Source organism: Rhinolophus hipposideros (assembly GCF_964194185.1).
Source record: "Rhinolophus hipposideros genome assembly, chromosome: 9".
NCBI lineage: Eukaryota > Metazoa > Chordata > Mammalia > Chiroptera > Rhinolophidae > Rhinolophus > Rhinolophus hipposideros.
Window position 1 is genome coordinate 75,700,367 of NC_138055.1, and position 25,725 is coordinate 75,726,091.

The following is a 25,725-nucleotide window of genomic DNA, read 5'->3' on the forward strand; positions in this document are numbered from 1 at the left end:
TTTAATACAACAGAATTTCTAGAATTAAATTTTTTTGTCCTTCTATCTTGAAGAAGAGGTTTATCTATACAATATTATTATGTATGATAACATCATTATGTCTGAAAACATCTCTAGTCTTTTCCTCCCCCCCACCAAATACCTTGTTCTAGTACGTTATTTTTATAACATTCCTTATGAGATAACCACTCACTTTCATACAAACGCATAAAAAATTTAAAAAACCCAAATTATTTTTAGAATCACTTTGATAGGGTTAAGATCCAAACTGACAGCATCAGGCTTTAATAAAATATAGGAAGATAAATGTAGGAGGGATACATGCATATTATTACACTTAGGACCAAAGAGTCAACTTACAGGAAGAGTAGGGAAAATGGGAACACATGAGCATTTATGCAACTCAGTTATAAACTTCATTTGACTACTGTCACAGGACATACTGAACGTATGTTGAACTTGCCCCCAAATATAATATAATCCGAGGCTTCTTTAATGAAACACTCTATCCAGAAAGAGAAGTGATTGTCTCATTCTATGCTTGTCACAGAAGACAAGGAATAGTGTTCCTTGTCTTGGTTCAGAGACCACACTTTAACAACAGCATTGACCAACTCAAAAATCATAGAAAGAGTAAGGCGTGATGGTTCTTTCTAGAAATCACCTTGTGCAGAGCAATTGCAAAGCCTGAAATGTCTAGCTTGAAAATGTGTAATTCTTGGTGAAGAAATTTGGTAGTTGTCTTTGAAATGAATCAACTCATTCTGTGTAATTAAACAAACCAATGTACCAACAGGTAAGAGTTACTGGAAACATCATTGCATCTCACAATAAGACAAACTACCTGAAAATGAAAAAGACTGGGACAGGATTTACCCATATAGGGTTATGGGATTACCTAATGGGGATGTGACAAAAGATATTGACCTTCACATTCTGAAAGTGGTCAATATCTCAACATCACAGTGCAAATTAATTCTAATACAGCTGGGTTTAGAATTTTAAAAACTTTGATTAGATCATTGTAAGACATAATTTCATAGAGAGAGGTCAACTCTTCATCTATTGCTATACTGTCCTTAACGCAGGGGGCCAATCAAACTTGTATTTACAAGAAAAAACACAGTGCTTTGGGGTGATTATTAAAAATCTCTTTCATATTCTATGCTTTTCTCAGACCTAAAATAAACACAATCATGCTATTATTAAATAAGACAATTGAATCTCATTATAAACTTTGTGTATAAGTAAGTTAGGAAGTCATTAAAATGCTATATTCTTTTCTATAAAGTAAGATGTTTGACCAAAAAAATACTAAAAAAAACCCTAATGTAACAATTTTAAGTTTGTGAAATAGGGCTGAACTTTTGCCTTTTCTCCAATTTCCAAAATATTTTATTTGAAAAAGAAACTGGTGAAATGTTTTTTTGAGGGAAGAGGATAATACATTAATAACTCAAGAATTTTTAAGCAGGTGTTAGGCATTTTTAAAAAAAGACAAACAAAAACAAAATTAGGTAACAGACTTCCAAACAGCTATCATTTCCGGAGACAGAACACATAATTAAAAAAGACAAGTAGCTATTTCCAAATATCATAATTGTGTTTAAAAAGCAAGAAAGAGAAACTTAACTATCCCCATATTCTGGTGATTAAAAGCTGATCAACAGGTGATTTTCTACCCCCATCAAAACATACAGATAAAATTTTCAAAGAAAAGACCAGATAGACCCTCATGCTTCATACTTCCCATCACCGATGTACCATTATTTTGTTTGAGGCAAGTTTTCGTGTGAATTAATTTTCTATTCTTAAATTTTTGTCACCCAAACATGCATATCATATATTTTAAAGGGAAAAGTACTTATAAAAATGGGAATAAAGCAAAGCTTATTTAAGTCTTATCACATTTTCAATTGCAATAAAAGGGTAAATGCTACCAGGAAGCATACCTGTGGCAGGGCTGAATTGAGCTGTCTCTGGAGCGAATCTCTGTCATAGATGACATCCTGTAGTCTTTGCTGAGCAAGTGAAAGACTTTCCTGGGTCTCCCGGAGGGTGTCTAGAAGACGATCCCTTTCATCTAGCATATTAACCATCAGCTGCTCAAAATGAGAGTCCGAGTCCGAGCCACTGCTTTGGGACCCCCTTTGGCTCATTGGGGTGTCCTCATTAATCGTGGGCATCACTTCACACATCATTGCTTGAAGAAAGTAAAGGGGAGGGAAGTCTCAGTAAAGAAATGGTTTCCAATAATGCCACCTAGCCCTCAACTCACCAAATGCTTTGCAGCTCATTAGCCTAATTGTCTATTTGTCTCCTGCCCAACCGCCCCAACTTCAACCAAGCTAAATATTTTGGCCTCAATGAAAAATGAATGATTCATTGACTTCCTTCAACCTACATGCTTTCTCTGATCATGACAATCCACATATCTCCTACAAAATACAGCTTGTTTTCACCTATTGCTCAAAGTTTAGTTTTGTTTTGTTTTCATGATTTATCCCACCTAATTCAATTTATATTAATGAGCTGTTATTATTATTTTATTTATTTACTGATCATCTTTCTTCCCCTGTAAGTTTACAAATCCCTCATAACACCTCCATCTTACCCTTACTTGTTATATTGTTAACAGCAAGCACATTAAGTCTGGCACCTACTAATGGGTGGATAGTAAATGATTTTTGAATGACTTAAATAATTGAATGAATGAATAAATGTTCACTTTTTTTAGAAAGTCCACCAATGACTGAGTATTTTTTTATGTAATAATCAGCTTTTACATTTTTACTTTATCAACAGATTTTTTCCATACCAACTAGTTTAAAGCTTCTTGACTTTACAATTCTCATTTTATTATTGTTATATGCTCTCTGAATTCCTACAGTAGTCTATACAGAGTAAAGTGACTGAATTATATATAAGCTTTATGAAACAGACAGAGGTGCATAAATATGTTTAGGTGAATACACTACTAATTATACTTAATAGTCCTTTGTTTCCTGTGAGCTGCATTGTCTGGTTTCCATTCAAACAACACAAACTAACACTCTTTCAAATGTTCCACAAAACAGATGCCATAAATTACATTAGATAATGTAGTAACTTCACATCTCAGCTGCTAATCAGAGGCTCCCAGTTATGAAATAAATGAAGTGCTCAGAATAGTTTCTAAAGCATTTATTAATTTGATTTAAAATCGACAACACAAACATTAGGATGTAACACTGATCTATAGTTGACATTTTAAAAATCAGAAAATATCTCATTTTCTTTTATACCCTCTAATATTTCCAAAAGAATCAAACCCATCTTAATTCAGTTGCTGTCCTGAGGCCAGGAGCTATTAATTAGAGGACTTGGTTTTGCAGAAGGCTGATGTGGAGAAAAGCTGGTTTGGCTGTTGATCCTAAAGCATTCTTTGGTTGTCTCATGCAAGGTCAATTCATTTTTCTGCCTACAGATTCCTGTCCTTGGGGAATATAGTTCTGGTGATATTTTCAAATAAAATGTCAAGACTTAACAGCTCAATAGTTAATTACTTTTTATGTGATTCTTCTTATAAATTGAGTTATTGAGGAGAAAAATTCAATTATCTGTGAATGATTTGGTCAGGACCCACTGAAAACTAGGAGAAACTTTTAGAAAGATAAGGGAAAAGTATTTTGTGACTGATATCCTATGTAAAAAAATTAAGGCTTATGTAATTTCATTAACAATTGTCACCCCAATAAATTAAAAAAAATTAAGGAGGTGATTTTAGAATAATTAAAGATAATGCTTTGAATTATTATCACTCAAAACACTGGGCTACCTGAAGGTAAGAATTTGACTTATTCAATTTCCTATTTACCCTAAAATAAATAACAGAATAGATACATAGGGTATATTTATGTACATGTGTGTGCACACACACGATGACTATTGTTAAATATGATGAAAATATAATATTTTATATTTTACTCAATTTGAATTTTATTCAAACACTATCACAGAGATGGAAGAAAGAGATTCTTTTCCAACAGCTACAAATTTTCTTTACCTTAATTGGAAAGGAATTGGAAAACAAAATAAATGTTCCAATACATTTGAATATTTAAAACAATTCACATGCTATGCATGAAATACACACTCTGAACAGCTGTGTCATTCTGAGAAATCATTACCAGGAGCTAGTATGTTTCTTTTTGATATTTAAGGTTACAACAAAATAACTGAAAGAGAAAATGGCAGCAAAGTGATAATTTGTGCCAAAACACTTGTAAGGTTTAAATTTTAGGGTTACTTAAACATTCATAAATCTGTATTTTCACTCATATCCTTCTTGAAAGGAAGCCATTAGCCTGTCTTCACTCAGGATTACTTATAACAACTTTAAATTCCTAGGAAAAATGTAACTGCAGTGATTACCTCGGCTATAATTTTCTCTTGAATATACTAACCTAACTCTAACAAAAGCTTATCGTCACTATGGCTCTTAGATCACTATCAAAGCTGGTCTTTGGCTTAGCCAGTCCAAAGATGCTAGGATGAGAAGCAGCTTAGGCACTTAGAAAGTCTATTAAATCTACACTCTAAAGAACTTCATTCGATTTCACTTTTGTAGCATGTGAACCAGAGCAAGTCACTTCACCTGTCAAAACTTCACTATTCTCTTTTGTAAAGTAGGGATAATAATCCATGCTAAAAAAAAAAAAAAAAAAAAAAAAAAAGCAGAAAAGCAAAACAAACAAACAAAAAACCAAGCCTGTTGTAAGACTGATAGGATACCTGAGTGAGATCACACAGTAAAATGATACAGAGCTATTACATATTCAAGTATTTATTTCTATCATAAAGTGACCAACATTCACCTTTGCAGAAAGAATATTTTACCTTTATGATTCACTCTGCTTCTATACCTAAAGGTTTAATTCCAGTGAGTACTGTGAACTCTCCAAACCCAATTTAAAAACATCAAACTATGCAAAACTTACTTAGGAAATAAGATGAATATATGCTGCTTTTCTTCATCAACAGTCAACCCAAATAAGTAAATCTAACATCTTCTCAACAGAACTAGAGGACAAAAATGTTTCTGCAAACAGGAAGACCACTTTCATGAAATTACCTTAGTTTCTTACAGTAGAACTCAAATTCCGTCTAATATAAATTACAAAGCACTTATATATTCCTTAAAATATATTATAACCTATTTCTTTAATGCACATTTTAGGTGTTAAAACCAATTAAAACATCTATATTCAGTATAAGAGTTAAACACCCTCTTACAGAATGGATGACATCTGAGGCAACCTGGACAGTCCAGAAGGCTATGGTCATTCAACATCCAGTGCATTTAATCTTCATATACCACTTTTAACTTTTGTAATCATTTTAAATATTAAAACTGCATTGTATCACATAATTTCTGAAAAAACCAGGAAGGACAGACTAACAGTTTGCTTTGATATTTGCCTTATCTCTTTCTCGCCAAAGTCAATGGGGGACATGAATTACGTTAGCCTTTACTAGATGAGGATGCCTTGTTCATGAAAGAAATGAAGATTTCAAGACCTACTAGAGATTATTTTGCTGTGACAGGAAAAACTAAGAATAAACCTCATTGGTTTAATTATCCCATTGTTTAAATTTAGCTTAAAGAATTTTATACAAGGAAAACCAACTCCCTTTTTTTAGCACATAACCTTGACTGTCTTCTAAATCTTTCAAATTAAAAAAAAAAAAAAGTTTTGAACTGGAGACATTACCCATAGGCTTTCAGGATCCAATATGTTTCTTAGAATTATGTCCTTTAAGTAGTATCTATTCAGATGTAATCCCTTCATACAGGCAGATCACTAGGATTTAGACCCTAGTGCAGGCAAAAATGCAATTATTCTTGGTAGTTAGTTCCTTCTGCAAAGATTTAGTCTTAAGAACGAGTCCAGCTCCATCTCAGTTAACACACAGAAAAGTAATTAGGTGAGAGAGATCCTAGCCATTGTCTGATTACATTACATGAATATTCCTCCTCCTATTTAACTCTTTGAAATCCCCTGTCCTCAGGAACTATTATTATCACCTCTAATGGAAGCATTTTACACTTCCTTTACCCCATTGCATTTACAGATGGCTGAAGAGCCAGCTAACCCCACATGGCTGGACAGTTATCTTTCAGCCACACCCCCCACCCTGGAGAAGTTGACTTCATCATTTCCACACTAAAAATCCTTCATTCTGCCCAAGAGGAGAGAGCCAAGTTGGGAGGAGGTAGAGAAATAGGAGGAGGGATAGGAGGCGGGTAGAAAGCAAAAGGTACGGAACAGTAATTGGCAACGAGGAATTTGCATCTCATCTTCCCTGGGGGCGGGGTGGGGCCGGGGGCGGGGGGGGGGCGGGAAGTAAAAAAATAAAGTGGAAGGGAAACCTTGTAACTCAAATACAGTTTCTGTACCTAATGCCTGTAATTTCGGGTCCTGCTGCTTCAATTGATCAATGACAACCGCAGTCTCCTGCTTGAAGAGAGGAGAGGTTCACGCCGGGCACTCCTGGACCATTTCCCTAGCAACGGGAGGAGAAAGGCAGCTTAGAGCCTGGCGTGCCCCGGCGCCCTCCCGGAACGAGCTCGGGCTCGGGGCAGCGGCAGCATCTCGGCATCTTCCCCGCGGCTCCGTCAGCAGCCAAAAGGAGAAGCGTCCATCGGAAAAATGGCATATTACAAATTTTGCTTTGGGAAGCAGAGCTCGGTTCAGACCATTGTCAAAGGGAGGAGAGGGGGAGGCGGTTCTTAAAGCAGCAGCGGCCCCTTTGCCGGAGCAGACGCAGCTCCCCGCGTGCAGCTGGAGCCTGGGGGCCGGGAGCCGGGAACCCGGGGGCTGGGTTTGACTGTGCAAACTTAACCTAGCGGCTCTGCTCCGGTTACGCGCCCAGGCCACCCGGAGGGTATCTCTGCAAACGTCAGCTTTGGGAAAAGGCGTGAGGCACGTCTGCAAGGGGAGTTCTCCCTCTGGCCCCCCACCCGGAGCCCCTCCGGAGTGTATGGCTAGCGCCGGGAGTTGGGAGGCTAAAGGGAAGCTTGAAGCAGGACTGGTCCCCTCCTGGCACCCAGCCTATCTCCGCGCCGGGGTGTCTCATTTCACTTAAAATAGGCACTTCTATTCCCGAAACGCAAGCACTCAGCTCCCTCTCCCCACCCCAACGCACACACACACAGTCTCTCCTCCCAGCCCCCGCAAGCCGCGGCGCGGGCTTCAGTCGGCCGGCAGCACCCACCTGCCGGGAACCGGAGCGGAGCTACAGCATCTCTCCTCCCTCGCCTCGTGCCGGGGCCGCCGCTTCTCCTCCCGGGTCTCTCCCCCCTCCTTCTCCTTGGCAGCCGCCACCTCCTGTTCCTCTGGAACAAGGGCTTCCCCTGGAAGCTGCTGCAGTGGTTTCCACCGGCCCTTAAATAAATTCTGAAGTAATCACGTCCTTGCTCTCCTCCTCACGCACACGCGCTCGCGGATACACACGGCTACCCAGAGCCGCCGCCGGGCTGCGGGGGCTCGCGCTGGTCCCAGTGCCCCAGGCCCGGGCAAGGGCTGGGGATGGGCAGCTGTGGGAAGAGGGGATGCTGTTCCTCTCCGGGGCTTGCCCCCCCCCCCACGACGTCCGTTACAGGAAAGTGTGTAGGCCAGCGCTGCCGGGGAGGTGAATGGGCTTGGGCACCTTCTGGCTTCCTGGCCTTCCGTGCTTGTCATTTCTTTACGCGGCTTCCTTCTCCCAGGAGTAGGGCATGGTAGTCATGGTTGTAAAAACCTGAGTCAATCTAGGGTGTGGCGGCATCTGTCACTTTTCATTACTTCTCCAGCTCTCCTCCATTCATTGCTTTGGCGATGAGGATTGTTTGTCAAGTACTCCCTGCCCTAGCGAATTTTAGCTTTGAGGAGTCTGGCTTCCATCGCGTTCCCGTTCCCCTATACCTGCACATGCCTGTACCTATTCTCTGCTCCTTCTTCCGCTGCTATCCATTCATACAGACCTTTCCCGTTCGGAAAAGAAAAGAAGCAGAAGACCAAACCAGTACCTACTCTAAGCAAAGAAGGAAACATTTCAGGGAGGAAAATTCACATATCCTAGTTCTAGAGAAAAGAAATCTGGGCGTGCAGGAGAGAATTGGGAGAAGGGTTAAACACTGGGAATAATTTGGGGGGTTAATGCAAGTACCTTCAGTGCATCGTGAAAGAAATCCAAAAGGTATATGTCACATTTGTGTAAAGAAAAGTGAAAGCTAACTAAAGAAACAATATTCAAATACCAGCTCCCTTAAATTAAGTACGATATTCAAGAAACCGATCTTTCATTCTGGGGGGTAGTATTTAATTCAGTTAGTGACTTCACAGAAAAGTGTGAAGTCAAGCTCATGTTTTTACAATCTTCCCTTCTGGACTGTTACTCAAATTCTGCATCACAAGATAATCCTAAAAGAATTAAGTATAAGAACAATATGAAGATACATGAGATGTCAACTGGAACACTGTTCTCAAACATAATGTGCATATAGATCACTTATGAATCTTGTTAAATTGTAGGTTCTGATTCACTAGGACTGGAACAGACCCAAAGATTCTGTACTTTTAACAGTTCCCAGATGGGACCACATTTTGAGCAGCAAGGATGGAGACTACCCAGTCAACCCACCAGTTGACGTGACATAAATACTCTTAGCCACAAGAATCCATTAAGTCACAAGACAGCCCTGACCATTTTCAAGCAGATTTGATTATATAACAGCCTTATCTTATGAATCAGATAGCTATACTCTTCTAACTTTCACTCTCTGGAATTCACCAGAAGACATAAAATGTCCTTATACAGGAAAGACCTAGACATTTTTAAAGACAATTAATATGTCTTTTTGTCCAAGAATTGCTTCCTTATTAAACCTTGGTTCTAATTGCTTTGGTAATCAACATTTGTCAAGTACAGGCTCAGATGGTCTTACCAATTTCCAAGAAGAGTTGATTTGCTTGAGTCCCCTTCGCATATCAAATAAAAGTTTTAATTCTAAATCTAGCCCCCACATTCAATTGACACAACAGTTGAAAGGCTACCCCATAGTTGATATCACAGAAAGGAAAAAATCTGATAATGGAAGGCAGGAAATAGTCATGGAGTAAAGGATATTTTATTAAGAAGATAACAGTCTTCACGGTTACTCTCAGCTTAGAAACTATATGTTCTAATGTTATCACCCCCAATACCATCAGAAAGAGTGTAAGTAACATTTTCTATCAAACAGAGGCATTTTTTAAGAAACAATTTTGCAGAAAGCATCAGGTGAACCAATTCACATGAGAAGGGTCACTCCCTTCACTTGTTTTTCTAGTTCAGTGGCCCTCTAATTCAGCATGCAAGAGTGTCCAAAGGGCTGTTACGACATCTATTTCTGGGCTCCTCCTGACAGTTTCAGATTCAGTAGGTCTGTGGCTGGCCAGATATTTTGCATTTCTAACAAGTTCCTACGTAATATTAATATTGCCAGCCCAGAAATCCCACTTTGAGGACCACTGCTTGAAGAACTCTGAAGAAATTTGGAAAGAAATTAAGTACAGAACAAGAAAAACAGCTGAGAAATATTTTGCTTTTGAGCCAAAAAGTCTCTTATACAAATATAAAAATAATTATTATGCTGAGGTTATAATCTGCTCCTACTAGTTTTTGATAGCAAGGGTCGATGATTAAGATGAAATTTGCTTACCTCCTAAAAAGTCAACTAAGTTTAGGCAGAGGTAGTAGAAGCCACCTCTTTCATTAAGTAGTCTTAGAATCTAACATCAGTGAAAGAAAGGATTTAGTCTACAGAAGCATGCGATATTGTTAGCCACACTTTCTAAGGCTTCCACTACACATTTCATTTCAAATATGACCTTTTTGTCTATATATTCTTTTAAGTGAAGAATGCCATACAATTGCTTTCATTTTTGCCAAGATGGCTAGTGCTTCCATCTCTTTAGATATTCTGAATATTGCATGGTATGTTAATAATATGATAGTAATAATCAAAAGAACTTGTTTTATTGAAATCATGGATAGTTTTGTTTGTAAAGATAAGGTTTGCTTAAATCAAGCACCAAAGAAAATGGATAATTAAGCATGGGCCATAACAGTAACAAAGATTTATTGAGACTAAGTGGCAGCAATTTTTCTTTTAAGTGCAAGGATAATTTTCATGCAAAATAAAAGCAAGTAATATTAGCTGCACCAGACATATTGATATATAACACCCCATTTCAAATGTATAGTTACCCATTTATGAAAATTTTTTGCCTAAAGTTACAACAGTTTACATTAACATTATAAAATAAATTAAGTGACATTTTCTACACTTATGCTTACTGCTGAATTTAAAATTTAGGATGGATTTGAATAGATAATAGAAGTGACTCCCATATACACTTTGCCTATAGTCTTGTGAAACATGAGTTTTATTTTATTTTCATTGAACAATAAGGCCATGCAATTTTATTATATTATATTATTTAGAATAGGCAACAACCGCCCCCCTCCCCATATATATATATATATATACATATATATATATATATACATATATATATGTATATATGTATGTATGTATACATATATATATATGTATATATATATATATATAGCAAATCATATATATATTTCAGTTGGTCAGTGGGCTACTTTCTTCCTCGCAGTAATTTAGGCTCCTTTTTGTCTGATTCCTGCTATCGTCTTGAGTTTTTCATCCAAACAGTGGAAGAAAGAAAGGCTGGAATAAACACACCCATTTCTAAAATCCTTGGTCCAAAAGTGACACATACTTTTCTCATATTCCACTGATGAGAACAACTCACATGGTAATATCCAATTACAAGAGAGGCTTGGAAAGTAGTCTAGCCTTAAGGCTGGAAGAAGATTAAAGAGAAACTTCACCAGTTTCTCTCATGATATTGTTTGTGAAAGTAATGGAAATAAAAGTTATGTAGAAAATATGTTAAACTATCTGTTATGCATACATTTAAAAAATGATTAAATGCAATTAATTGGACTAAATGATCATAAAATGAATACCCAATTCTATCACAAATAGCATTGTTTACTATGTAGGTTTTGTGTTTCTTATCTTTTATGCTACACATTACTCCTCTCACCTATCTAGGAAAGCATCCTACAGAATATAAAAGCTACACTAAGCACATAGTAGTTGCTGACTCTTGTGCCTCCAAATGTATAAGCATCAATTCTCACAAGATAAAATGTTGTGAAAGTCTATATTAATCAGCTTTTATCTATGCATTTATATGGGATTACTGTAAAATGCAGCGATTTGACAAATTGTCACTGAGATTTCAACTCATGACTAAGAGTACCTTTGTGTTATAGAAGAGCAAAACCTGTTTGTTATTTTTTGAAGCCAAGGTGTGATAAGAGAAGACAAGTTTCAGAGAATTTTATTTTGCATTATTCAATGCTATCTGACATCAATCTGAGAGCAATACAAGGGCACTGAAAACAAATAAAATAGTGATGCCTTCTGAAATAACTTTTTCTTCTTTTTAAAGGAAAAATAATATATCATAGGAAAAAAATCATTTGTGTTCCTCTTTTGCCTTCTATGAGATAAACTACTAAGAGAAAAAAGGACATTCTAATTATAGTAAGCAGTTGTTTCTACCCAGGGAGGAAATTTTAACATAAAGCCTCATAATAAAGGCTTTCATTTTTGCCTTCGCTCTACTTCAGGGAACCTCACTTTATAATTAAAGAATCATGGAATTTTATGCTGGGGTTCTAATCTAACTCCAATCTTACAGATAAGTAAAATAAAACTCAGTAGTATTAATGCTGAGGTTTCCCAACTGAAGAAGCGAGGCAGGAACTGCTTGACTTTAGATACTTTTTAATTTTCCTATTAAATATATATCTTTCAAAATTTGACTCAAAATTATTTATGATTACCTAATTAGTTTGATCATTGACATCACTGATACCAAGCCAATATTTCTTTGAATCAACTGGCAATGCAAATAAAGTAGATGAAGTTGAAATCAGTGATTATGCTGTTCTTTAGAGAAGAAATCATTGGGGAAAAAAGTCACCAACATGAAAATGAGGTTTTCTTTAGTGTTCACCACTTAAGTCATGTGTAAGCAGTCATGGATACTAAATTAAACAATGAAAATAACTGATATGGATAATCCTAATTTAGGATTTAGTTTGAAGATCCATAGAGCAGTGAAAAATATAAATGTATGTTTTACAAAGACTGTTAATAGAAGACAGCATCCTCAATGTTAAATTAATAAGAATAATTTAATGATAAAAAGTCAAGACAGTACATGTCAGATAGAAAAATCTTGTTAAAATGACAGCTACATGTACTGTCTTTAGCACCTGACTCTTGACTTCTGTTCAGTCCTAAATGGGGTAAAATCAAATTCATATCTCCTGAATACAGAGGGATGAGTCAAGACCAGGTAGGGAAGTTGCAAGTGTTCTGGCATGTATTACTGAGTACTCCAAACAAAACTTAGCAACTTAAAACAACAATCATTTTCCTATTTATCATGGTATCAGTGGATCAGGAATTTGAGACTCGTTTGTCTAAGTAGTTCTGGCTTGGACTCTCTCATGTGGTATGACAATGGCTAGGCCTGAAAGAGTGGAGATGCAGAGAGTTAAAGGAGCTAGGGCTAACCAGGAGATCTCTCTCTCTCTCTCTCTCTCTCTCTCTCTCTCTGTCTCTCTCTCTCTCTCTCTCTCTCTCTGTCTCTCTCTCTCTCTCTCTCTCTCTGTCTCTCTCTCATCTATCTATCTATCTATCTATCTATCTATCTATCTATCTATCTATCTATCATCTATCTATCTATCCTTCCATCTATCCACCCATCTATTTCCCTTATCTTATGGCTTTTCCATGTGATATTGCTAAATGGGATAGTTTGGGCTTTCGTACAGCATGGCAATCTAAGAGCACTCAGACATGGCAGCAGAAGTCAAAAGCAAATAGTGAACAAGTCAAAAGCTGCTTCATTTTTTATGACCTAGCTCTACAAGTCACATAGTATCACTTCTACCATACTCCATTATTGGTTTCAATAACAAGCCCTCTTGGTTTCAAGGGGAAGAAATATAGACTGTGCGCCCCACCCACCCCACTTTGCAATGGGAGGAGCATCAAAATCACACATTAAGAAGAGCATGTTGAAACCATTAAAAAAAAACAACACACAATCAGCTACAGCAGCCCACCCTTGTGAAATGTACATTTGCTATTGAAAATATTCAGTTACATTAGATGAATGAGTTTGTAGTTTTAAAATGTAGGCAAAGTCTTTTTAAATGTTTTAAGAATCACTAAGTAGCTGATAAGCAAAATGTTTGTTAGACATGGGCAAAATTTACGGAAATTAAGTATAAGATAAGTAGTTAGAAAGCAAATAGTGTGTATGTCAGACAGAAAGGGATGGAAAGATGAGACACCTAGGTAATATACATTTATAATATGTAAATATACCTAAGAATGAATATGTAAGAGCCTATAACTATTCAGGATACAGTAGATATACATTAAAAATGATCATTCTTGAGGCCTTTATTTGGCCATCCATCAGTGACTTCAATTATGACCCTATATTATATGTCCTCTGCTAAGAACACAGATAAAACCCATGGCTATTTGCTAGGCTAATTGGAGAGCTACATCTATTGGATAGGTGTATTTGCTCCTGTGTCATTTTAGTAGAACAAGTATGTGTATTTGACCCAGAGTGTCTTCTGCCTGTTGACTCAAACTTCACCTCTGGCTCGTATAGCCATACCATCAGTGTGGGAAGCTCAATGTGGCAGAGAGAGGAACAGAACGTTTGGGCATTGCATACCCCAGGATTCAGAGAGTGCTGTGCTTCCACACCTTATCACTTGCTTTTGACTTCTGCTGCCATGTCTGACTGCCCTTAGGCTGCCGTGCTGTGAGAAAGCTCAAACTATCCCATTGTACCTTATCATACGTGTGTTAACCTAGCCTGTCTCTTTTCCCTTGTTTCTGTGTATTTTTAATAGATTTGATAAAATATATGATTTGAATATTTTATTACATTCTGTGAGCTTTTATATTTCATGACCTTTGGGATAACTTGTTGATAATGTATTAGGAGGCTACCATTGTATCAAGGTGATGTCCCATATGACACTTTACCTTGGAAAGTGGGAAGCGAACTACGTTCTTTATAACCCAAAGATTTTTCAAGTATTATCTCCATGGATCCCCCCAAACATACAAACAAACAAACAAAACAAAACAAAACAAAACCCCCAAACCCTGATACTAAACAACGAGTTGGTGTCAGCCAACTGGATACTCCATGGGATCTCTGAATCCCATTCAGCCATGGAACCTAATATCATCTCAAAGATATGCAAGCTGTGGCAGACAGCTATCACCAAATGATGCCAAACTGCAACTGGGTCCAGGATAGATTTGTGTAGGGGAACCAGAACTTGGGCTCCTGGCAAGCTGGAATAAAAGCTCACTAAAATCCTTTGATTAATCTTGAAATTATTCAAACTTGCACATTATGTCATTAAATTTAATTTAGTGATCATTTCACCATAGTTAGTAAATATCTGTTACAGTATATATCTCTGTGTTATTTTCTTTTCATTTATTTTCCCACTCAATTGTACAATTTGGGGGTTATACGAGGTCTGACAACTCAGTTTGTGAACTCACCCTAGAAAAAGTGCTACCTACCTCATTGCTGAATATCACCATGGTCACCTTCCAAGTCCTCCCCTTGGGAAGCGGTGCACCGATGCCACCGCCTAGTCCACGCTTCAAAGCAATTTTGGAACTCTTTTCCTGGAATGGCCATGAGAGCTGTCATCATATTACCCTTGATGTCCTGAATGTCATCAAAATGTCTTCCTTTCACTATCTCCTTTATCTTCAGGTAAAGAAAGAAATCATTGGGGGCCAGATCAGGTGAGTAGGAAAGGTGTTCCAGTACAGTTATTTGTTTCCTGGCTAGTTATTTGTTTTGTCACAGACAGTGTTGTGTGAGCTGGTGCATTGTCGTGATGCAAGAGCTGTGAATTGTTGGTGAAAAGTTCAGGTTGTCTAACTTTTTCACATAGCCTTTTCATCACTTCCAGATAGCAAATTTGGTTGTGTTTGTCCAGTTGGTAGAAATTCATGATGAATAGCCCCTCTGATATCAAAAAAGGTTAGTAATGTCATTGCAAGAAGTTTGCGAACTTAATTGTCTGACCTCGAAAAATTGGTCTTTGGGTATTGAAACATATTTTACAATAGTATATATTTGTAAATAAGTTATTTATTTATAATTCTAGGTGTCCATGCATCATCTGTGTACCAGCTATGCAGAGTCAAGAGTCACACAATGTGATAAGAGACGTAGTGAGGCTGAAATGGGAGTACAAAAAAGAACCATCTAATCTATTTATGGGAAAGTAGAGCTGAGGATGAGGAGGCTTTACTAAGTAAATTTGTGAATGAATGATTTGAAAGTGTAAAATTAACCACAAATAAACAGAGGCAGATAAATTACAGCTTGCATATATTATAGTTTATCAGTACGCAATGGGATGGCTTCTGTGTATAGATGAGAGAGGGTTAGACTGAAAGAAGAGAAGGAACATCTATACTATATGTAAAAGAACATGTAAACTTTGTTAAAGTGCTTAAAATTTATCCTGAGGGTTATAGGGAGCCTAGGAAAGTTTTAAATCAAGGAAAGTTAGAACATATTTTGATAGGGGTGGGATAAACATTGGTAGATAAGAAGAAAGCTATAGGTAAAATATGAAGATAGAACCACCCTTCAATGAGATATAAAACAAGCAGGCGTATGTTTTGGTTAAAACAAACTAAATTCAGTTTTGATCATATTGAATTTGTTGTCTGACTGTGAGCCATCTGATTAGAGATATTCAAAGGGAGTTGGAAATATTAATCTGTCAAAATTAATATTTGGGCTGATGATGATGTTTGGAAATAATTAGAGAGAGAGAGATGACAGTGTATTGCTTAATATGAACCATGTAAAAAGAAAACTGAGGCCATATTCCTTGGGACTTTAAGGAAGACATAAAATCACAACAGAGTTTAGCATGAAAAAGCAAAGGTATATGCCAGTGTAATTTTGTGCAAATCAGACCAGTAATGTTCTCAAAGAAGGTAGATGCAAATCTGGTTTTAAATGTTCTTTATGAGTTACATTAGAAGAGAAAAGTATGAGTAAATGGCTTGAACATACATACAGAATGTACTGTAAAAATGAAGGAAGTGGAGAAAGGGTTAAATGTTGAGAAGAAACATCTGACTAGAGAGATGTTCTAAGTACAGAGGAGTAAGTTGTCTAAATGATCAGACACGAGATTATTAACTGGCTCACATAGGAAACGCTAAAATTTTGGTGTAAGAAGAAATAGAAGAACAATTGGAGCAAAGACAAATAATAGTATTATGTTAATTATATATGGAAATAAATAACAGGAAGAGGAGAAACAAGGAGTTAAATTAGAAATCCAAGATGATTCTTGATATTCAGGTGGGAATTAAGCATACATTACTTAGAGGGGCAATGGAGGGGCAAGTAGCAAGAAATACATTTTTTTCTGCTAAGATAATTTCTTCCCTGCTTTATTAATTTCATATTTATGAACTTAATTTCTTTTATTCTATATATGAGTTATTAAGCAGCTCTGAGGTGCCCAACTATTATAGATGCTGAAGATATAGTGGTGAATAAAACAACAACAACAAAAATCACTGAAATCATGTAGTTAACATACTAGTATTCATTCGTTCATTCCAAAATATTTATTACTGACTTCTTTTCATCAGACAGTTCCAGAGTACCATAGGACACTAGTTATAAATATCAGTTATTGTACAGTGCTTGCAAACCATGGACCCATAGTGTGGTGTGTGTGTGTGTGTGTGTGTGTGTGTGTGTGTGTGTGTGTGTGCAGGGAAACTTTTGACCCCAGAAGCATGTCACAAATATCCTATTCTTAAAAAGCACTTCATTTCTGTATCTGTTCCTATTAATTTACCAAGAAGTTTAAATACGAAATGCACTTCTTTACAAAACTGCTCTTTATTTTCCTCATTGCAGTTGTTTATTGTCAAGTATCACTTTTATGACTATTAAGATGCTTCCACGTTTTAATGAAGTTCACGAAAAAACAATTTGGAATAATTATTTCGTAATTAAAACCTCTCTTTGTATATTTCTCCTTTGCTTCAAATTCAATGTAGCCAAAACCACATGCTTCCTTTTCATTCCTAATTCCTCCCTTTGTCCCTTTTCTCTGTTTGACACATCCATTCTCCCGGTAACTAAATTCCATAATTTTGGAATTTCCATTTAACTCATTCTAAATTTTGACCCTTTACCTAGTATGATATTAAGATTTGTTGAGTTTTAACCACAAACTATTCCTCAGTTTTTCTTTTCTCTTTCTCCGACTATGACTCAATTATCTCATGTTACATTACTGTAGATCAGTCACTTATCTGATCTTGTTTAATAATCTTGAAGGAGTTCAGCAAGTGTAAGAGAAAGTCAATATATAAAGAGAGCTTTGGGGCAAAAAACAGGCAAGGAGATGTACTAGTGAAGTGAAGTGATGAATTATACACAAATATTTCAGCAGGCAGATATCTGAATCATCATGTCCACACATAATAGGTATGAATTCAACAGTCAAGTGGGGACAAATGGAATGCCTGGCAGCATGTGAGGTTTCCTTAGATATAAACAGAAGCAGAATTCCAGTTCATGAGAAGTTGCGAGGGTAAGCGAGGACACCTGCCCTAAGTACAGGAATAAAATGTAGCATTGAAAGTATCAATTAAGCAGACTGCCTGGTTTCAAATCCTATCACATGTTAGCTGACCATAGGCAAATTATTTAAACTTTCTGCATTTCCCATTTCATTGTGTATAAGGTAGAAATAAATTAGTATCTACATCATAGGATTAAAAGACATCATTTACATACACAGCTAAATAATAGCCAGCTATTATTAGCACCAGTAATTCTAGACCTGAGAAACCAGGCAAAAACTAGTATTTGCAGCTGAGATAAAAATTAGAGGTCACAGTAGACCAAATTTGTATAAGCAGATGAAAGTCAGGGATGATCTTGACAGATAAGTACACTTTGTCCTACCCTCTTAATTCTGAAGATTCATCTAGAAAATACAAAACTAAATTATATAGAATTTATGTTAACATTTATGTCACCAACATACCATTTAACTTATTAATGAGCATAGAAAATGCTTTCTAATATAGTTATCTTCAGTGCCTCTTTACCAGAATATAAGCATATGATTAAATTAGATTATTCAAGTATGAGAATCCTTTATATGTTCATTTTGGAGGGAAATGCATTGGAATTACCCTTTCTTAGTCTTTAAGTTATATTCCTAAATCACGTGGTATGGAGCTAAGACAACTTATGAGAAGGGAGCACTCAAATCATTTCCTCAGATAATATTGATTCTTCCACAAGGCTATATGAGAGCTCTTTTAAGAAGAATAAAAACACATGGCAAATGTTAGTAATATCATTATCTTAGGATTATGTATATATTTCAGATCTATAGAAATATCCCTGTATTTAAAACAATAAATTATTAATTCATCCAACAAATATTCATTGTGCCAGACATAGTAGATACGAAAATGAATGTAACATACCCTCTTTGAGCAATTACCATAATGATAGTTAAATTCAGATGAGCAACTTATCGAAACAAGCAATAAATGTCTACTTAAACTGTTCTAAGGTATTACTTTTACTTCAAATAATAAGAAGTTGTATGTGCTTAAATAGCATTCTAATAATGCATAGAGTGGGTGACAAATTGGACTTACTAAATAAAAGGAAAAATGACATATTTTTAATATTAAACTGAAATATGCAAAGATAGATTGTTCACTTGAATAACTTTTCATAACTGTTTTACTCTACATCAAACTCAATTTTATTTGTTTATTCCGTCTACCTCACCAAAATGTCATCTATTTGATAGAGTATTATAATAGTCTCAGGCTAATTTCTGATGTCATCAAGGATAGCAGTTATGAGAAAATATTTTAATCTCCGAGTATTTGAATTTTACATTTCCTAAGAAGAAACCAGTTTCAAAATCTTAAATAAAATGTGGGCTGCTAAAAATAATTACCTCTCAGATACTATTTTTATGGAAAAATGTGACAAAATTTCCAAACAAAAGTCATAATACAGGAAAATCTCACACGTATTCTAGGATCATTTTAATATTTGTGTTCACATAATCAAAAACTGAATATTAAAATTGTATCGGGATTAACACTGAAAGTTTTTATTATATGGGAAAATATAATTTAATTTATCCAATTTATTTCAAGAATAAACTCTATACTCCTGTCAAAGAGTGCTTAAGAATATTATTATATCCTATTATGTTTATTGCCATAAACATTACATTTTAAGAACTTAAATGTGTAATTTATGTTTTGGTTCATTTTAGAAAAGACATTACATTATACTTATATTAATTGCTCAATTTTAACAAATAATTTACAATATTCCATGTGAATGTACTCTAAATATAAATTCAAGGTATACATAAGGGATTTGTGCACATTTCAAATTGGCTAAATGATTAATAAACTAGGTATTGTCAGAAGATTGTAAAATGACCATACAAATAAAGAATATCTTTCACTTATCAATTACCATCTCATGAAATGTTTTATGCTCAGTCACTCCATATTTAAATAATTGCTGTTTTAACAGTTTCTTTCTTTAATTCATTTTTTCCTTTCTCTCTCTCTCTCTCTCTCTCTCTCTCTCTCTCTCTCTCTCTCTCTTTCTCTCTCTATCTTTCTCTCTCTCTCTTTCTCTATTATTTATGCTTATATGAATAAGAGATGCTATTTCTTTCATGAACTTTTATATTAGGTATTTAGATTTAAATTTTGCTTTATATTAACTTTCAAACCCACATTACTTGAAAATTTTTCCCAAGTAATATTTGTTCTTATTTATTTTCTTGTCTTACCGGAATAATGACATATCATGTAAATGGAAGGCTGTGGCTTTATCTGAAAGTCCTTCAGATGAGTTTATTAATTGCTTGTCTGTGACCTAAAAACAAGTTTAACTTATTCAAGTGGGAAAACTATTCAAGGCTACAGGGTTGCAACGACGTCATCTATTTGAAGAACTTCAGAGAAACCTATACTTAGTGAAAAGGGCACATTCTAGAAAGGACTAAGTACATTGACCACCTTGGTTAACAGTAATAAAACACCACTAGATTAATAGGTTGCCTAGTTTATGGCACATGTGAACATCAGCAAGGGTAATCCAGTATTCCCTTTCTTTGTCATTTCCCTTTCATAGGACAAAGGAACTTTACAGATGGATAAGGCGATTTAGTGTACACTAATTTAGAATGATTTTATTGTGTGATCACTTAGATAGTGGTTGTTAAATGAAGTAGTTTGTCCCTTAGATATTAGATCATGATATTGAGGAAAACCTTCAGATGGTGACCTTTGTTCTTTGTCTACTTCAGCTCATTATAGGTCTTGGTTTCAAGGTTAATGATGTAATATCCATTATGCTGTCAGTTTTCTAGGATAAATCAATTCTTAAATGATATCGCTGCAGTGCAAATTTTTCACATCAGGAACTATTCCGGCTATACACTTCACAATTTAATTATTGTGAAAGGAAAAGCATATTAAAATGTAGTCATATTAAATGACACCTTTAAATTGAGTTCTACTGCTACAATTTCACTTAGATCTTTGAAATTAAAGTCACTTTAGAAAACTAACTTAAAAAGGCAAACAGAAAAATTGCATGTGAAATAAATCACTTGCTTGTTTTTGTATAATAGACTGAGAAAATTATTCTATATATTTATCTAGATAGTATATATATATATATATATTTGTGGAAGACAATAAAAGTAATTAAATTGCCTTCAAGGAATTTCAAGTATGGTCAGATCTAATGGTAAGTAAAAGGTATGGTAGGTGGGGCTTACAATGCATCTGGAAGTTTTTAACTCCTTTATGTGCAATTAATGTTTTCACATATAAGGAACTTGAGAAAAATACATGATTTCCATAGAAAGACTAATTTTGGCCTATAATGACACTCTAAGATTCCACTGTGAACTAAAAAAAAAATCAATCTTTAATAATGATATTAATAAAAATAATAATAAAGTCTTTCCTGTAGGAAATCAGGCTATAAGTATTAAATTACTTTTTTGTTGTTGTTGTTTCACACAGTAGTTTAGAATCAAAGCTGAAACTGAAATATTTATTCCTGTAATCTGCATCTCTGATTAGTTAGGATATGTTTTCCAATATTAGAAAATAATATCAATAAATAGATAGTAGATAGATAGATAGATAGATAGATAGATAGTAGATAGATAGATAGATAGATAGATAGATAGATAGATAGATAGATAGATAGTAGATAGATCTATGGAAAGTCTCTAGTAGCTCAAAATAAGTTAGGGAATTTAAACAATTTAATTTCTGAAATCTATTACAAAAAGTTATCTGAGAGGGCCATTAGATCATCATTATAATACCTCAGTTAGAAAAATGTATACAAGTTTTCAAAAAATGCCAAAACTTAACTAGGAATTCTGATGTAGCATTTCAAGGAATGAGGTAGGAGGTTTTTGTTTATTTAAACATTATTTGATGAGGCTAAAGGCAAAATTATATATAAAAAAGAATATTCTCTTCTATGTCCATCAATGTTTAGCTGACAGGTCAAAGGAAGGTTAATTTATTATCTTTGAAGGTTTTGCTCTGGGAGCTTTTAAATTTAAACTTTATATTACAACTATTAATTTAATAAATTATGCTACAAGTGTATTGATCAATATAAATGATGTATAATATAACTTCACCATCACATCACATTGTTCAATATTATTAACCAAAAGAGGTAATTTCTCTTGTTATTTTACACCTGTTTTGGGAATATTTACTCTCTTCCAATTACAAGAAAGGTGAAAACATGAAGCTGGTATATGCCTTGAAATTTTCCTGCCACTGAGTGAATTAAAAGCATATTCTGTAATTTGCATCTTCAACATTTTCCCCACTGATATGCACTCTTTATTTGTTTTGTACATAGCAACCTGACAATGAAAATATCTACAACAGATGCATAAATCACAAGGCTATTGATTGTAGCTATCCATTTTATACCACATTATAGGGACCACATTATTTAAACAATAAATTTACCAGCAAGGAATTCAGCAAAATGATCTCTGCCCTCGGACAGCAACTGTAATCACAACATTTAAGCATCAGCACTGAGAGTTTCCCTTAGTGTTTCATTATGCACTTCATTCTTCACAATAAATTGAAGTTTAAATTAGAGGCATTGCTTTGGCATAGGAATTCATATTACCTTTTGGGAATTAAGATATATATTTAAATCCATACTCACATAAAGCTCAGCTAGATTCCTTTTGTGTTATATTCTGTCATTTTACATTCAAATTATCCTGATATCAAAAAGTCCTGCTGTTTAGCGTTTCTCCACTAGAACAGGGAACTAACAATAGAAATGTTCAATGATGAAACCATGGTTACACTAGAAAAAGTTCTGCAATACTCAGAGATTCTATTAATTTGTGTTATGTCCATTTTTTGAAGTATATTTTAGTATTTTAAAACAGGCTCTATTCATGAGGAAGGTACAGTAAAAGAAAGGATTTTAAAAGATCAATTACTTATGTTAAACACTATCAAAGGCTTCTAAATAAAACAGAAATGAAGAAAGTATATACTCTTTCATTTAATATATGTGAAATAGCACTCTGCAGATAAAAATCATCATTGTATAAGTTTACAATGACCATTCATAAGGGATGGCTTAAATAAATTAAGGTTTAGACATACAATGAATATTTGAAAGGTTTTAAAAGCATGCGATGTAAAAAAATGTTCTGGATACTGTCAGTTTCCCCTCCTGATTTGCTCTTCACCTCTCTCCACTAAGTTTGTGCTACAGAGACTTGGCATTATTTTTAAGAATTGAACTGAAGTCACACGTTAAAACTTTTTTGAGTTCAATTAAAAATTATATTCTCAATATTTATGTATAAATGATGTCTTTCATGTACGTCCTTTCACTGCATGACAAAAACACTAGTTTCTAATCGACCTTGTAAGTTTTTCATCACTACAAATAAAACGCTGTTAAATTATTTTCACTTACTCTGATAGCAAGTGAATTGTTTCATTAAAACTATTTGAACACATTGGATGAAATAAATAGTAACATTAAATAGGACATGTCATTAATAACCACAGTATTGCAAAAATGCTATGGAGAATAGGATAGCTATATCTATGACATTTGTTCTCATGCAGCTACGTAGAATGTTATCTCATTCAATTTCACTTGCAGCAGTGAAATATAAAAAGAGATAGACTGATGTTTATATTGTTAGACAATGAGAAAGTCATATTCTTAGAATATAGATTTTCTCATTTTTAAGTTTTTACTAGAGTCACTATATCATGTACCTTAATAATGAAGAAACCTTATTTTTATCAGGTACAGCATATAAACAGATGCTGATTTATTTCCAGTAGTGGCATAAATAATGAAAAGATGGAATGACACAGACAAATGTAGACAATAAACTAAACCTTTAACAAGTTACATTGTTATATGCAAAGTGATGTATTGACTGAATTGAACTAAAGTTTTTAAACAGATGATTTTTTTAATTATATCTCTATGTGTATATAACAGTTTCACTGGTTTTCAACTCTTAAAAAAATAGTTTTTCAACCTTAGAAGAATTTCAAAAATTCTCATCCAGTAACTGTAAAACCTATAATATAGAATTTTAGTTTCTATAAAAACATTTGGAGACAAATTTTATTGCGATTCAGGATGATAAATGAAAGTTATTTTGAGCCAGAATTATATTTATCTGAACACTTTAGTAATATCCTTGTTACAGGCACCATTAACGTTTTGCATCTCTAAGGACGATCACTCAGTCTCCACTTGAAAATTCTGACCTAATTATCTCAGCATTACATAAAATTTAGAACCCGTCAGTGCCACGATAACTTTGTAACCTTTTCATATTTATTTAAAGTATTATATAATTAAATTCATCTACTAAAGACTCATCCTCATAACTTATTATTTACCCCCTCTTAATAAGTGTAATTTTTTTCTGTTATTTCTGTTGTTTTTAATTCACTTTAGGTTTTCTTCACACAAGTACAAATAAACCTTTTATAGTGTGTCAAAATTCACTTAAATTGATTTTAAATATATGTCTATACCTGGAGCTGTCTCCACTTTTTGTTCCATTGATTTATCTCTCTTTTTTCATTAACAACTTCTCCCTGTCTTTTGATTCTTTTTTTATGACAAACATATGAACCTACTCAAGTTTCATCCATCTTTCAAGTCCTCCTAAGGACCCATCTACCAGTTACTACTCTAGGTCTCTTCCTATTTACGGCCAATCTTATTGCCATATTCATCGATAATCTCACTATTTCATTAGCTCCCACTCATTCTACATCCCACACCAAAATTCTCAAAGGTCAACTATGAGCTTCATGTTGTTAAACCAAATGGGAACTTGACAGGCTTCTTCTAACCTGAGCTCCCAGTAGCAGTAGGCAATGTTGACAGTCCTGGATCTCAGAACTCTCTCAGTAAAACCATATTCTCTGATTTTACTCCTAACCAGAAGGACGACATTTCTTGGTTTACTCAAAAGAACCATGGATTATGTTTGCTGTTCTGGTGTCACATTCATTTTTATGTTTTTCCAAGATTTTTCCTTTTTAATAAATTTTTACTATTAACACTTGCATTAAATATGGCATGATGTACAAGGTCTGACAATTAAGCTCACAAACTTATTGCAATGGTTTTGCTAACCTCTTTTGATATCAAAGGGATTATTCATTATGAATTTGTACCAACTGGACAGTTAACCAAGTTTACTATTTGGAAGTGCTGAAAAGGCTGCATGAAAAAGTTAGACAACTTGAACTTTTCACCAACAATTCATGGCTCTTCTATCATGACAATGCACCAGCTCACAGGGCACTGTCTGTGAGGGAGTTTTTAGCCAGTAAACAAGTAATTGTATTGGAACACTCTCCCACTCACCTGATCTTGCTCCCAATGACTTCTTTCTTTACCCAAAGATAAAGGAAATATTAAAAGGAAGACAATTTGATGACATTCAGGACATTAAGGGTAATATGACGACAACTCTGATGGCTATTCCAGAAAAAGAGTTCCAAAATTGCTTTTAAGGGTGGACTAGGCACTGGCGTTGGTGCACAGCTTCCCAAGGGGAGTACTTCGAAGGTGACCACAGTGATATTCAGTAATGAGGTATGTAGCGCTTTTTCTGGGATGAGTTTGTGAAATTAATTGCCAGAACTCATATTTGGTAAACTGATACTTTGAAATATCCAGGTTTTGCTATGATCTTGCCTACCGTGCGAAAAACCTGGGCAGTACTCAGAAGTCTCATTCTAAACATTATTATATTGTAATTGAAATATCTTTGGGCATGATTTCATAAAGACTGTGAGTTGAATTTATACTCACAGTATATTTCCACAGAGCAAAAGATAGAAAGCATGATTAGTCTCTATTAATTATT

At 34.9% G+C, this 25,725-nt stretch overlaps 1 protein-coding gene across 10 annotated transcripts in view; it reads right to left on the minus strand.

The window, feature by feature from the left end:
* The window catches only part of PPFIA2 (PTPRF interacting protein alpha 2), a 463,335-nt gene extending 455,952 nt beyond the window's left edge, over nucleotides 1-7,383 (minus strand). For 7 of the 10 annotated variants that reach the window (XM_081060601.1, XM_081060609.1, XM_081060605.1 and 4 more), the window contains exon 1: nucleotides 1,953-2,203. In XM_081060601.1, coding sequence (XP_080916727.1) covers nucleotides 1,953-2,201 — 249 coding nt within the window. In that variant the 5' untranslated portion in view covers nucleotides 2,202-2,203. Of the gene's footprint in view, nucleotides 1-1,952; nucleotides 2,204-6,439; nucleotides 6,547-7,257 lie in introns of those variants that run through there. The other 3 variants (XM_081060606.1, XM_081060596.1, XM_081060602.1) reach the window with 2 other exon arrangements.
* Nucleotides 7,384-25,725: the final 18,342 nt, after the last annotated feature.